The 14,844-nt window shown below is 41.5% G+C and overlaps 4 protein-coding genes across 4 annotated transcripts; 3 read left to right on the top strand and 1 right to left on the bottom strand.

The window, feature by feature from the left end:
* Nucleotides 1-526: 526 nt before the first annotated feature.
* On the bottom strand, nucleotides 527-1,905 carry LOC115821654 (phenylethanolamine N-methyltransferase-like). The gene is made up of 3 exons (XM_030785459.1): nucleotides 1,710-1,905; nucleotides 1,283-1,490; nucleotides 527-965 (listed from the first exon to the last, which is right to left on the bottom strand). Exons 1-3 carry the CDS (start codon nucleotides 1,903-1,905, stop codon nucleotides 527-529), a joined length of 843 nt encoding a protein of 280 aa, XP_030641319.1.
* Nucleotides 1,906-6,948: 5,043 nt separating this feature from the next.
* On the top strand, nucleotides 6,949-7,338 carry LOC115820208 (histone H2A-like). Its single transcript, XM_030783693.1, has one exon. The coding sequence runs from the start codon at nucleotides 6,952-6,954 to the stop codon at nucleotides 7,336-7,338; it is 387 nt and encodes a 128-aa protein (XP_030639553.1). The 5' UTR covers nucleotides 6,949-6,951.
* Nucleotides 7,339-8,346: 1,008 nt separating this feature from the next.
* Nucleotides 8,347-12,397, top strand: LOC115821653 (uncharacterized). The gene is made up of 2 exons (XM_030785458.1): nucleotides 8,347-8,751; nucleotides 11,966-12,397. The coding sequence occupies exons 1-2, from the start codon at nucleotides 8,347-8,349 to the stop codon at nucleotides 12,395-12,397; spliced, it is 837 nt and encodes a 278-aa protein (XP_030641318.1).
* A 1,240-nt stretch (nucleotides 12,398-13,637) lies between these two features.
* On the top strand, nucleotides 13,638-14,012 carry LOC115820181 (histone H2B 1/2-like). Its single transcript, XM_030783666.1, has one exon. The coding sequence runs from the start codon at nucleotides 13,638-13,640 to the stop codon at nucleotides 14,010-14,012; it is 375 nt and encodes a 124-aa protein (XP_030639526.1).
* The last annotated feature ends 832 nt before the right edge of the window (nucleotides 14,013-14,844 follow it).

Genomic DNA, 14,844 nt, shown 5'->3' with positions numbered 1-14,844 from the left:
ATTATGTTACAGAGCCATTCCATCCGTAGCATGTATCTTGTTGAAGATCTTGATCTACAGACCTGTAGTATCCATGCGGAGAACTTGACCCATCCGACCACTTAATATGTTTTGTGTTTTGACTTTACTGAATGTTACATTTTCTTTTGCACTCCATTTGCTCTGGTTACTGTTGTTTGTACAACCATGTGCAAGAATCAAACCACTTTGAATCTTTTCAAAAATATTGCTTGTAGTAAGAAACCAGAGGACATTTCACTTATCATTTATTTAAATACCCATCACATGTAACTCTTACAATGCAAATAATCAAAAGAAATGAATACAGTACAAGAATTCCCTTCAAAGCATAGCATGCTTCAAATTTGGTCATGGGATAAGCTAACCCTCCTCTGCTTTTCTTTCATTTTTAGCTAATTCAGGAAACTTATTCTGTCATCCAGGTCTGGCTAAATATATATTGTGAGAGGTTGTTTATCAGTGAAAATTCTTCTCCACTAACCTTTTTCCATTACTTTTCTCACGTCTATTGTTTCCTAGCTTTCGCAAAGAACATAGACCTAGCGTCATCGGTGGTTTTATGCATGTCCTGCGGTAGATAGTAAACACTGAGGTCCTGCAGCTGGAATCCACAGTTCTTCAGGCTGGAACACACCTGAGCCTCATCCAGGCGCATGACGGGGATACGCACGTCAGGTGCTGGGTAGTAGAAAGAAATTTCCAGGGTTCCAATGAGCAGGAGGTGGCCCCCCTGACGAATCAGGCCGGCGATGTGACCCAGGGCTTTGTTAAAAGAAGCCAGGTCAGGACTAGAAGCCTCCAGGCAGTAGCAGGAGATCAGACAGTCGGCTCCGGATGGGGGCAAGGCGTCCAGAGGTAACGGGTTAGGTTGGTGTATGTCAACGGGCAAGACGTCAGTTACCACAGATCGAAGACGCTGTGCTTTTTCACTCCATGCTTCAGGGCTAAAAGAATAACCAAAAAAGAGGGAAAGAAAGAGGATTTAGAGGTGGATATACTTAAATTGCTGATCCCTGAAACAACGTTTGAACAGCAATTTTTAAAAAAGTGTGGCACCTGTCGTCAATCAGTAGAGGTTTATCGGTTAATGGAATTTTTTTTTTCCATGACCTGATCTATTTTTTGATGATCAGTTCATGAATGAAACTGTTTATCTGTACCAGGGTTCCTGGTGACCTAATCTTTTCAAGCAACCTTAAAATACCTACTTTTTGGTAAAGTATGCGTTAATGTACAGAAAAGGGTGCATTTGAAGTCTCACCTTCTCCCCTCCAGTTTACAGACGTGCTGAAAGAAAGGTGTCCAGTCTAGACTGTTACTCTTGCCCTGAAGCCAGTTCTGCAGCTCCCTGCGGTTGGCCTCCACAAAGTCAGAAAGGATCACACGATTAAAGCGCTCACAGCCGCTCATCACTTGGTACAGAGTAGGACCAGAACCTATATCCACCAGAACATCCCCCTTCAAATCACCTGATAGGGGGAGAGAGAGAGAGAGAGAGAGAGAGAAAAAAAGAGCAAGAGCGTTTTAAATGTGAAAAAATAAGAGTCCAAAAAGCTACTGCAGCACAAGAACTGAAAGCAGGCAGATGAGAAAAGTGGAGATGGGGACAATGGAAGAGATGTCAGTATAGAGAAAGAGAGAGAGAGAGAGAGAGAGATAGAGAGAGAGACATAAAGGAGAGAACGTACCCTCAGTGAAAGCCCTGTGTATCAGGCCAAGTTTCCACGGCACGACATTGTCTTTGTTGTCAAAGCTGGCACGTGGTGGAGTGTAGTGCCTCTGCAGGTACAACGCAGGATCAAAATGCTGGTAACTTGCCTTCAGCTCGGCCTTGGACGTTCCTTTCTCTTGCCCGGCACTTTCCTTTCCGTTCTGTCCCTCCATCTTGTCGGTCTTTGAGCGTCTGCTGAGGGAAGCGTCCCCCTGACGTACTTATACCCGTGTGTGCACACCTCAGGACGTTTACTTTGGTACCTGTATGTATAAGCCTCAGGACATTTGCTAACGTTCACGATGTGGTTTCAGCCTCAGAAAAAGAGATCCTTGTCTGTCCAGCAGTCCAAATAATAGCAATCAGGTTTTGTGCCTTTCTGACCTCGGGCATTGATTGCACTAGGACGGCCCTTACTCCATATTTACACAATGACCACGTTTGTAATTTCAACAGAATTAACAATACATCTCTCATTGTAATTAATCTGGCCTCAGTAGTTATCGAATATTTAAACAGAGTTGGCCATTTTCTATCCTTTCTCTTTTTCTTTCCCTGGTTCATGGGTGGTTGACCAGTACCTCTTATCTAACCCTACCAATCTCTTATCCCCAGCCACCGTGTGGTTGTTTTCTTGTAAATGTACACTTTACTCCTATTGTAAGTTACTTGGGCTGAATCAAATGTTTACCAAAGTAACAGAAAAGCAACTGACCCTCAATGGACTATGCAAATGACATCAGGTGACAGTTTTAAAGAGAAACAGAAAATTATGTTTGTTTCTGGAATGAGTGTTAAATGCCAAGGTGCATTGAAATATCATATTTTAGTAGTCATTTGAGTCACTTGAATATTTTTTGTAAAGAAAATGTTGTTTTGATTAAATAAATAAATACATTAAGAAATAATGGTGTGCGTTAATGGTTATTTAAAATAATCTAAGCACACCGCTAAACTTGTGCCATAAGAAGGAACAAAAAATACACCATCTTTTTAAAAATATTTTATACCATATAAGCAGAGCTTGTGAATATGATCGTGAGATCCAAGCTTGTACCAGTGTCTCTCTCAAAATCTGAAAACCGCAACACATAATTCTCTGAAACAACAAGGGAGATGGGCAAATATAATTTACCACATGGGGAAAAAATATCGATTGTGCAGTACAGGATTATGAAAACCGCCACCAAATGCTCGTAAATAACACAAAGAATTTACATGTTTTATGCTCAGCACACAGATCTGTTGCTACGTTCTTGCCCGTCCGTTTCTTTTTAATACCTTTTTCAAAATGTTCTACAACGGCTAAGAATTTAGCCCTATATCTTGTACCCCACTTTTACATGTGCCACATGTCATTATTAAAAAAATTACATATAAATAAATAAATGACCTAAAACGTAACTTCAAATTTAAAAGGCTAAAATTCAAAATTCACGTTAGTGGGAAGGACTGAGGGACTTGTGCGGCAGTTTGGCCACAGGCTTGAGAATCATTTTGAAAACCAGAGGCGTTAGCTTTGGTCTTGTGACTCACGCCCAGTGGAAATCGTTAAAAAGCGTTCCAATGGGGAAAGAATAGGACAAGAATAAGAAAAAAGTGAGTGTATCGGAAAAAAAAGGTTTTTCGAAGACAATGTGGTTTGGGTTTCTCCTATAATACCGACTTGGTAACAGTGTTTGATTAGAGCTTGCACAAAGATAGTTTCTCCTTTGTTTATATTCAGTGTGCTCTTAAGCTGAGTATAGAATTTCAGATGTTCTAACAACGTGACTTTTCCAGCGCAGTTTTTCCATACTCACTGCTGTATCCTACATTTAAACCAAAAAAATAACATTTGTTGTTATTTAAATTTAAAACATATAAAACTTAAATGAGAAAATGTTCGAATAACAACATTTCATAAGTGATGGCATCATTATTTGATGAATGTGTAAAATATTTTTGAATTTTGGACATATTACTAATCAAAAGATATAATTATAAATGAACAAATATAATACCCCCTCCCCGCCACGCTTTCAAACCACAGAAAGTCTGTTAATGTTTCGAACATTTATTAAATGTATTTCTTTCAGCACTTGCGGTGTGATAACAAATGGGTAATGACTTTTTCACATTTAAATAAAAGAGAGCGTCAGGGGAAACCAAAGTGAGGACAGGTGTGTAGGATTAGTGATCAGACCGGTGATTAGTAACCGGTGACGCTGCGCGCTGAATGGCTCAAACCGGCGAGGGAGGAGACGAGGTCGTTACAACATTTAACAAAGAATAAGGTGGTAAGTACATAAACAAATCATCAGGCAGATCCTGTAAAACACAAAAAAGTTTGATCAGGATCAGTTACTGATATTGGGTAGTGTTTTGTAGTTTTTGGTTTGCAACGACGATGGCCAGGAAATCAAGACCTCTGAGATCGCCAAAATTCGATACGAAGTTTGATAACTACTTCTTAAGAATCCAGCTAACAGCTAAATAATGCTGTAGTCGCTGTTAACAAGCATTCTAGTGCTGGAAGCAATATCTGAAATGGGGAGTCAGGTGTCTACCGAGCAAGAGAAAATAGATGCTGTCCTGTAAAGGAGGGAATATTGAACACACCATCGACGCTTTTACAAAATTTAAGAGGTGAGTAAAGAAAGAAAGAACTCATACTATGGAGAGAGAGAGCGCTAGAAGGAGAGGCTGTTCAGGCATGAAAAATGTACTTTTTTTTTATTGTGTTTAAGATTAATCCATCAGAGGGAATCAGAACCACCTGTTCCCAGCCGTGGTCACTTCTCATAGAAACAATCAATGAATTTTATAGTGTCCTTTCCAGAAGAAAGCTCTTATACTGAACATAGATATGACTTTTGACAGTCACAGTGGCTTTGAGGTTTGTGTGTTGTGTCCCAAATGTTTTGACGTTTTGAGTTTCATAAGTGTGTTAATTTTTAAAATAAGATTTATTCTGTGAATATTATTTGTTGTCTTTAATTTCAGTGAGAAGGCAACATATCCAAAAACAGTGTTCTCCATACTTAAGGTACGACTGTTGTGATTTTTCAGCTCTACCGTATATTATGACGCAACTCATTTGAACACCACTGAACTGGATTTTAATATGCTTCATGTTAAATTGATTGCACTTCCATTTTTATACTGAAGGAACTGGTATGCAAACTGATCACTTTCATGAGAGCTGAACTGAAGAGGTTGGAGAATGCATTGAGTCTAAGTCACATAGAAACTTTCCAGAGAGAGAATTCTGAAGATCACACCGCACTTCCTAAGGAACATGAAACACAATGATCTTGCCAGTACACTGGAAAACATTAAGACCACACATCCAGTTACATGCTAGATTTGAAATTTCTTTATGACCTCTTTCATAAAGTCACACCCTCACTATTAAGGCCTGTGTATTTAATCACTTACAAGAAACAATGCCTTGCTGTTCTAATACTTTCTTTCTGTCAAATTGGTTTTAAAGAAATTGTGCCTACAGCATGTTTGATGTTTTTGCTCTTGTTTATTATGCTTGTGTGTTACTTAATTATTTTTATGATTTTCAATGACTTGATCAGAAGCTGGTGATGACCTGTCAGCACAAACTGAAATCACACCTGAAGAGGTATTGGTGTTATGCTCACCCTAGGGGTTACTGAGCATAACATAAAAATGACTCCCCTTTTCCCTACTCCCAGTGATGACTCGCGCCAACGAATGCAGTCCGAAATGAAAAGTGATTTATTTAAAAAAAAGAGGTGGTAGTGAAGAGAATCGGGGATGAGCGCGGCCAAAATGACAACCAAAACAATCTATAATTTACGAACTAAATAACCTACTTTTCAAAATAAAAGGAAAAGGAAAAAAAAGATTACTACCCTACCTCCCTAACAAAAAACAGGACAAAAGAACAAACCAAAATGGCTTCACATCCCCTACAGTGACCTGGGCTGTTCACACGAAAAATTATTTACAATGAACATTAGGCACTATACACAATGAATATCAACTAAACACACAGATATAGATTTACACTAAATACTAGCACTAGAGGGCTAGCACTCTGCTCTCCTGGAGAATCCACACTGTAGATTGGACAAACTGGAGTGAGTGGCGTTTTCCTATATAAAGAAGCCATGAAGTGTTTTTTGTATTGTACAGTGCTGTTAGGAGCTTTGATGTTGTGATATATTTGGTATGTCTTAACAATATGAAATAATTATCTAATTATCAAAGGAGTGGTCTTATAAATGGATACTCACGCGAGAGCTGTCTGTGGCTATGCCTCCTTGTTTAGTTTTTACCTCTCTATCCTTAGCACTTAACATATTTTCATACCAATTTCTTAGACCCGTTACAATGTTGATGATGATGGATAATATGTATCTGAATACTATATCTCAGATTTAGGTTTGCAGCACAGATACTGAGGCTCTTAAATTATCATTACGATATGAGCATTATTCGCACTGGCTGTATTTTGCATTAAATCAGTGTCTGTTGGAAGACGTTTGAATAAATATCCCTAGCGTTGCTCAGTTTCCTTGGTGTAGTCTTAACTCTACCTGATATTTGTGACTGTTATTCCATGATCTTGTCACGGTTTCTGCATGAACTTTTGTGTTCTCTATTATGCCCCTGCTGGTCATGTCTGGTTTTGGCTGTCATTGGTTTATGTTCTTCCTTGGTCTGTTGGACTCAAATCTCAAAGTAGTTCGAGTGAGGAGGATGACGATGATAATAGTAACTGTTTAGTTGAGCATCTTAGTTGTTCTTTTCGTACAATACATTAATGGAGACGCGACAACAATCTCGTTGATAACGATTTTGCTACGAGAGAAGAATACCAAGGCCATTTGATGGAACCTCATGGAGGGAAAATAGTGATATGATTGGAGTTTAGGACGCTGGAATGCACATTTCAGCAGAATTTTTTCATCAGTCTCAGTGCGATCCATGGGTTCATAAAAACTTTTAGACTTTAAACTTTACAACCGGAAATGTGGGTTTGCTCTTTAGGCGGGAGCTGACACTCTCGTAATATGTTTCAGAACGAGGCGAGGGGTGGTGTGGGTTGGCTTTGCTTGTGACAGCAGTGCGATGATTGGTTCACATCACAGCGAGACACTGGCCAATCCAGAGACGGCAGCAAATCCCATAAATAAGGGCCTCCACATCACAGTCGGGTATTTCGACTCGCTTTTGAGAAAGTTCGGAAGAATACAATCATGAGTGGAAGAGGCAAAACCGGTGGCAAAGCTAGAGCCAAGGCTAAGACCAGGTCGTCCAGGGCTGGACTCCAGTTCCCCGTCGGCCGTGTGCACAGGCTTTTGCGCAAAGGCAACTACGCTGAGCGGGTTGGTGCTGGTGCTCCTGTCTACCTCGCTGCCGTGCTCGAGTATCTGACCGCTGAGATCTTGGAGTTGGCTGGTAATGCTGCACGCGACAACAAGAAGACCCGTATCATCCCCCGTCACCTGCAGCTGGCCGTCCGCAACGACGAGGAGTTGAACAAACTGCTCGGCGGAGTCACCATCGCTCAAGGTGGCGTGCTGCCCAACATCCAGGCAGTGCTGTTGCCCAAGAAGACCGACAAGCCAGCCAAGGCCAAGTAAAGTTTCCAGAGCTATCCTGCCCTTCGTTAATTTAAAGGCTCTTTTAAGAGCCACCCAACCACTCAGTAAAAAGAACAAAACGATTTTATTTCACTTTTGTCTCAAATCAGATTAAGGGGCGTTACACTATAGGCTTAGTGAAGTGAACCTGGTGACCACGTTGTAGTGTCTCCCCTACAGACCGAAATGTTTGTATCTGATCAGCTTCAGTATAACTAACAAAGAAGTATTTAATTTTAATTTAGTAAACCGTCTTTTCGGCGTGGTGAGTTACATTCGTGCTTCGAATACTGTTACAATGCCAGAGCAAGCGAAGGCAATAGGCTGTAACTACACCCTTGGCGATTGAACAATAATTAAGAAAAAACAAGACTGCACAGTGCGATGGCGAAATAAAGCACAAATGCTTCTGGATTCACATGTAGATGCATTTCAGCACCATTCAGTTGTGTAGGGTGACTGATAATTCGAATTTCTTCATTAAAAGGACCCGAATTTCGGTTGTGACGGACTTTTCATGGCAGTCTCACGTATAACTATGCTATATACAAGTTCATCACAATTGTATCGTTAACTTCTGGATAAGAGGCGACTTTTCTACCTGATACAAGGTATCAAGTTGTAATGCCTCTTTATATTGTTACAAAAAGGACACATTCATATATTCAAACGTTTCCTCAAATCTGGGCCACATCTATGCGTCTGTTGTATTGTTTTACACATTCCCACACTGTTGTAAAGGTAGTTCTACATACAAGCACAAATTAGACACCACTTGTGATGCGCGCGATAAAACCAGGGCGGGTCTTCCAGTTTGAATTTCAGGCGGCAAGGAAAAGCAGAGAGCACCAGCCAGTCTTGCACGTCCCTCGCATTGATCCTCGTCCAATCAGAGCACAAAGCACTGCGCTGTCCAATGAGAGTAGGAAGTCTCAAAGCTTTAAATAGGCTTGTTGGAACGACTACTTTTACATTTTTGTTGTTAGTCAAAACGGATTGACTGGAAGCATGGCAAGAACCAAGCAGACAGCTCGCAAGTCCACCGGTGGCAAAGCCCCCAGGAAGCAGCTGGCCACCAAAGCTGCTCGCAAGAGCGCCCCTGCCACCGGTGGCGTCAAGAAGCCTCATCGTTACAGGCCCGGCACCGTGGCTCTCCGAGAGATCCGCCGTTATCAGAAGTCCACCGAGCTTCTCATCCGTAAGCTGCCCTTCCAGCGTCTGGTGAGGGAAATCGCTCAAGATTTCAAGACCGACCTGCGCTTTCAGAGCTCCGCCGTCATGGCTTTGCAGGAGGCCAGCGAGGCTTACTTGGTTGGTCTGTTCGAGGACACCAACCTGTGCGCCATCCACGCCAAGAGAGTCACCATCATGCCCAAGGACATCCAGCTGGCCCGCCGTATCCGTGGCGAGCGCGCATAAATTTAAATCAAACCTCTTCCGGACCCTAAAGGCTCTTTTAAGAGCCACCTCACTCGTTTAGTGAAAGACCAAATGTTCCCCGTATACTCTTTATTTGCATGAACCGAGAATGCCATCATGGCAAGCTTATTTTTTGTATTCGAGGGCACTAATAATAGAATGATTCGCGTTGATACTCATTTTAGAAGTGTAAATATTGGCATATGCCGTCCCTTGATGCCTTTGGAGTAATTTAAAGGTCTTTGTCTCCACCTGGAAGTCGCATTGTAGTAGCTGACCTTTCCGTTTACTCATTCATAATTGTGCCCTTTTTTGTCATTGATGTTTCAGACCCGTATTCATATTTTCTAATTCCATTGAAAATATACATTCAGATTAGACATGCATATAATACATTCAACTATGAATAGAATGTATGTTACTGTTCAATGATAGTACAATAGTGTATTGGATGGGAAAACTACTGCTGTTAGCATTGTGGAGATGCCTTGTACATGTAGCTATCGCTAACTTCATAACTCAGATACACACTGCTGGGATGTTGATATTACGAGAGAAAGGGGCATTTTTGGCAAGAGGAGTATGGTTTTAGTGGTGCTGTGGTGACCACTGCAAATTACAGTCCAGAACTCGGCCTGAGTTACAGTGTCTGCTCACAGTCAATGAAAAAATCCCAAAAGGTCAGAGAGAGCTGGGCTGGAGGAGATGAACACTGACATGCTCTGTCCACGATAACACATCCATGCATATTTTACACAGAATTGTTCCTCAGTGTTAAAATAATTTTATAAAAGACACTCAGATTCTCCAAAGTCAAGGCAGGTTGGTTTATTCTCGCCGGCGAGGAGACCAGTCACAAAGCAATACAGTCAGGCATCACTGTTGTGAGTAGTCTAAAACTCCCTTTGCGTTCATGCAGCATTTATCTGTTAGAAAGGAATCACACCAGTTATTTTTTCACACCAAACAGAGATAAGAGATACATGTTTCTCTGCTGAGCTGTGGAACCTCCTGTTCTTGGTCATGGTGACCTTGACTGAACTTCTGGTTACAACTAGATAAGCATATTAATGAGCATATTTCATACAAAAGAATAACATATTTTTCTGACAGACAGTCTGTGTGCTTTTCTGAAGGTGTGGTGAAGTGTCTTCTCTGAGTCTAACGTGTAGGTTTCTGTAACGGTCGAATGGCACTGTTAGATTGGCTAGTCAGCGTGTGTAGAGATTATATAGTACTTCTAAAATCATAATGTATTTTACAGAAACCTGAAGTACTTGAAAACTGGTTTTCCAAATCAAAACACAAATACTGAACAAGGCCATCAAAAATCCAATGAGTGCACATGCATAGATTATACAATTAATTTGATGAATGTCTTCATTCAGATATATGTTCACATTCTCAGTGTATGATCATGCTTCCTTAGGCTTTCATTCTCTAATCTTTGTTTGTTTGTTTGTTTGAAGAAAGGGAAAAGTATATTTGTTCGTAGAGTGACTGTCTTCTGATTGTTTGGGCTGTCCTCCGTCTGTCAACCAAAAGATTTAAGTGCCTACAAAAGATTAGTTTTAAAATGACTGGAACAGTAAATTGTTGCAAGAGTGGTGGTGCTGAGTTAGAAATGGTCTGTAAAACAAACAAACAAACAGACAAACAAAAACCCAAAAAGAGAAAAAGACACGAAGACTTGAAATTGTGAGGTTTCCTTTTCAGTGATGATTGTAACCTAGTTGGGATAAAGACTGGAATTAGAACAAGGAATGTTAAGCTTAATAAGGATACATCAGCTGCTCCCAGTGACGGACAGGGAATGAAAAACCTTTTCAACTAATTTACCAGCAGATGCAGAGTAGCTTGCATTTACTACAAGTGATTTTAAAAGAAACACAGTTTCTATGAGTACCACTATCTTCCATCTCTATGACCAATCTGAACTGGAAATGCTGAGACTTTACATTTGCATGATGGAGAAAATGCTCTCGGCCGTGGATCATGAATCTTTATTGGACAGCAGTGACAGTGCCCTTCAGAGAGTTTGCCTGACAGACATGTCACTGAAAAGCTGTGTGGGGCATAGGTACTGCACAATATTTCTGCATTGTTTTAAAGTGACTGAGGATAGTGGAATAGGTCAACTGACAAAAGGCTGAAAGGGTGTGTGCTTTTACAAATTGCTGGGACACAAACTGCTCAATTTAAAGTGGCTTATGAAGAGAATTTATATATTTTTTCTTTTCCGGAAGAACAGAGACCACCATACCTGAAAGATAGAAAGAACAGAGATAAAATAACATGTCATGGCGATGGAAAATTGACATTTTAGACTCAGTGAACAATCATTCGAAACTGCTGTGATCTGAAAGGAAATACTGATATTTCAGATGCTCACGGAGCCAGCGCAACATCTGTTGGTTGAGTTTTTGTGTGGTAAGAGTGCTTCACTATCTGCCAAGGCAGTTTATGGCCAATAGCTGATCTGGCTTGTAGTAAATAATGACAGATTCTGCCTGAACCGGTAGAACGAATCAGAAAATAATAAATGGGCCGAAAAAATCAGTAAATAGGTAAGAGCCATCCCTAATATGGTTTTGATGAATTATTCCTTTATTGATAACTGGAAGGGAAAAAAATGTTTTGCTTTGTATAAATGACCAAAATCATGTGCTGTAATGTCATTTACAGTGCTATCAGGTCAACAGCTCAATGCTCTAGATTTAAACCTTAAAATTTCTGTAGTGCACTCACACTGAATGAGAATCAATATATTTGTACAGAATTTTTTTCAGTCAGGGAGGACACTCAGCAACTTGAAGAAATGACTTAAGATTCAACCCATGATTCCCATGTATGCATCAACACTTCATGCCAACCCACCCAACAAGAGATGAGAAGAAGCAATGGATAGTTACATAGGAAGTTGGACAGTAAATACCTAGTAAATACCACCGTGAATTACAAAATACATTGGCAGTAAATTGACATATGTGGTGTGTTATGAAGTGTTAATGGTCAGTTTGGGTCAAAACCCACATTTTCTGGGTTGTGTTTGTCGAATGCAGGTGGCCTCTCAATCGCTCGCTCTCTCTCTCTCCGTTTCCTCTACCAGACATTATGCTTTGCTCAGTTAAGTTCAGAACAATGAGGCGAACGCCTCCGTTCCCTCCCCTTCTCTCGTGTGTGCTTGCGTGAATACATGCGCACGCAGACAACGCAACTTGGGGGAGGGCAGGAAACATGGTTTCAAGCAGGTCCTTTTGACGTGTATATAAACGCGAGCTTGCACCAACGTGCCTTATTGTTCCGAACTTACTTGGAAAAGAAAAAGATGTCTGGCAGAGGGAAAGGCGGCAAAGGTCTTGGTAAAGGAGGCGCTAAGCGTCACCGTAAAGTGCTTCGTGATAACATCCAGGGCATCACTAAGCCAGCTATTCGCCGTCTGGCTCGCCGTGGCGGTGTCAAGCGTATTTCTGGTCTCATCTACGAGGAGACTCGCGGTGTGCTGAAGGTGTTCCTGGAGAACGTCATCCGTGATGCTGTCACCTACACCGAGCACGCCAAGAGAAAGACCGTGACTGCCATGGACGTTGTGTACGCCTTGAAACGCCAGGGACGTACTCTGTACGGCTTCGGCGGTTAAACAATTTCCAAGACATTCATCAAAACGAACCCAAAGGCTCTTTTAAGAGCCACCCACATTGCTTTAGAAAGGCACCATATTCCTCTAGATAATCCAGTTTGTGAAATGTGGCGTCATGTCTAGATTTCCCCCCAAGCATATGTTGAAGTTTATGGTAGTTGTTGATAAACGAGCCGTGCTAAAACTCAGACCACGATCTTAAGTCTTATTGTGATGTACATTTTGTGGCACTCCCTTACAGATACGATAAATCTATGCTGATCCTTATACTGCACTATGTGCACGTAATTTCATGATATTGATGTCCCTCCCTCTAACATGCGTTTTTCTCATTCATTCTGGTGAAGCTTAATGCCGGAGGTCCACATTGGTTTATACAATGGGGCTTTAGGTCCACTTGTATCTGTTCACTCTCTTTTTCTTTCAACATTTCTTACATGCAATGTAAGAGGACCACTTAAATTTAGGAAAACCGTCTCATCTGTAAGGGCGGGCAAGTGTAAGAGGTGCGTGTGTGTACATCCATGTGAATGATTTGAAATGTGGGTAAAGAAACAGTTGCATGCAAAATGAAAAGTTCAAGATCTTGGAAGCAGCCACGACAAATCGCTTTGACACTCTAATGAACCATGAACTTTAACATTCTGGTAGTGTAATGAAACGTTATTTGCAGAATAAATGAACGTTTTGATGGCAGAACAAGGGAGTTTGGGAAGGGGTCGGAGAGCGTGGAGCCCGCGCAAAACAAATTCCTGTTAAGCCTTTTTGACTAACGGTAAGTAAGTGGAAAAAGGTTTGAGTACACACGAATTATTCGGAGACAGAATAAATGGTCGCCAAAGAGACGTTGCAAATTCCAAGGCATTCGAGCAAAACGGGTAAATCATTGGAAAATATAAAGTTGTATGTTTGATACTATAAAACGTTTTTGCACAGTGAATTTTTATAAAGCACTAATATCAAAACAAAGGAATTTGTAGGGGGCTGGGAACATGGAGCCCGCGCAAAACGCATTTTTTGTTCAACGTCTGCTCCTATTGGCTTGCCATTGCGTTTCGTCAAAACAGTCTGCGACCAATAGCGAACCTGGTAGCTCTAATGCACCAGTAGATTCTGCCGCAAGCTAGTGAACGTGGAGGAGGGCGGATTGTTCATCATATTTGCATAGGGCTCTTAACTTATACCGGGCACCCACGTAGGGGTGCTTTACTCATCGTCAAGTTTTCGAGAGAATAAAACCATGCCTGAGCCTGCGAAGTCTGCACCTAAGAAGGGATCCAAGAAAGCCGTGACCAAGACGGCCGGCAAAGGAGGTAAGAAGCGCAAGAGGACCAGGAAGGAGAGCTACGCTATCTACGTGTACAAGGTGCTGAAGCAGGTCCACCCCGACACTGGCATTTCTTCCAAGGCCATGGGAATCATGAATTCCTTTGTTAACGACATCTTCGAGCGGATCGCTGGAGAGGCTTCTCGTTTGGCCCACTACAACAAGCGCTCCACCATCACCTCCAGGGAGATCCAGACCGCCGTGCGTCTGTTGCTTCCCGGTGAGTTGGCCAAGCACGCTGTGTCTGAGGGCACCAAGGCCGTCACCAAGTACACCAGCTCCAAGTAAACTTCAACATAGAGGCACTTCGAACCCAAAGGCTCTTTTAAGAGCCACCCACTGAGTCTGTAAAAGAACTGACCACTTTATTATGAGGGAAAAGCTAGTTCAACTAAGCCATTATGCTTCTTCTGTAGTTGAGTTTGTGTTAACTGAAGGTTTGTTTTTATAACACAAGCATTGCTGTATGGTAAAGGCTCTGTTCTAGCGTAAACAAAGCTGGGTGTTTCAAAGGTGAAATAATGACAAGTGTCTTGCACCTGTACGGACATGATGACGTTAAATGTGATGTAGGAAACATCCAGAGTACTCCCTTCATTTACGTCAGTCTTGCTATAAGAGAGTTGGGAACAGGTTGAGGTTACCACTTGGAACTACACGCGTCCTTTCTCTGCTTCTGGCTCTGTTATTGAAGTAAGGAGACAAGGCAACTTGAAGCTGAGTTTGCCTAAGACTAGGACATTCTAAAACGCTTAATGTGGCTTAATGTACCTAAACAGCGATCAATGATCACCAACCTTCTCTCTCATCTTGTCATGAACACTTTCACCTGTCAAAATATCAAAACCAAGCTCTAAGGAATTTGTTTGCTATCTTACTTTAAACGTTTTCCTCTCCATTGACGCCAATTGTAAGGAAAAACCTTTACGTGGCTTAATATACCTAAACAGCGATCAGTGATCAAAGTTCTCATGTATATTGTCATGAACATTTTCACATACAACCGCCTCCTAAAAGGAATATGGCCGTTGTTACGTTAAGCGTTTTCCTCTCCGTTGACGCCAATTGTAAGGAAAAGGCTTAACGTGGCGTAAACGCCGTAACCATTACATAACCATTG

This window comes from Chanos chanos, chromosome 9 (genome assembly GCF_902362185.1).
Source record: "Chanos chanos chromosome 9, fChaCha1.1, whole genome shotgun sequence".
NCBI lineage: Eukaryota > Metazoa > Chordata > Actinopteri > Gonorynchiformes > Chanidae > Chanos > Chanos chanos.
The sequence above is the reverse complement of the archived record's forward strand: the minus strand, read 5'-3'. Positions and strand labels throughout refer to the sequence as shown.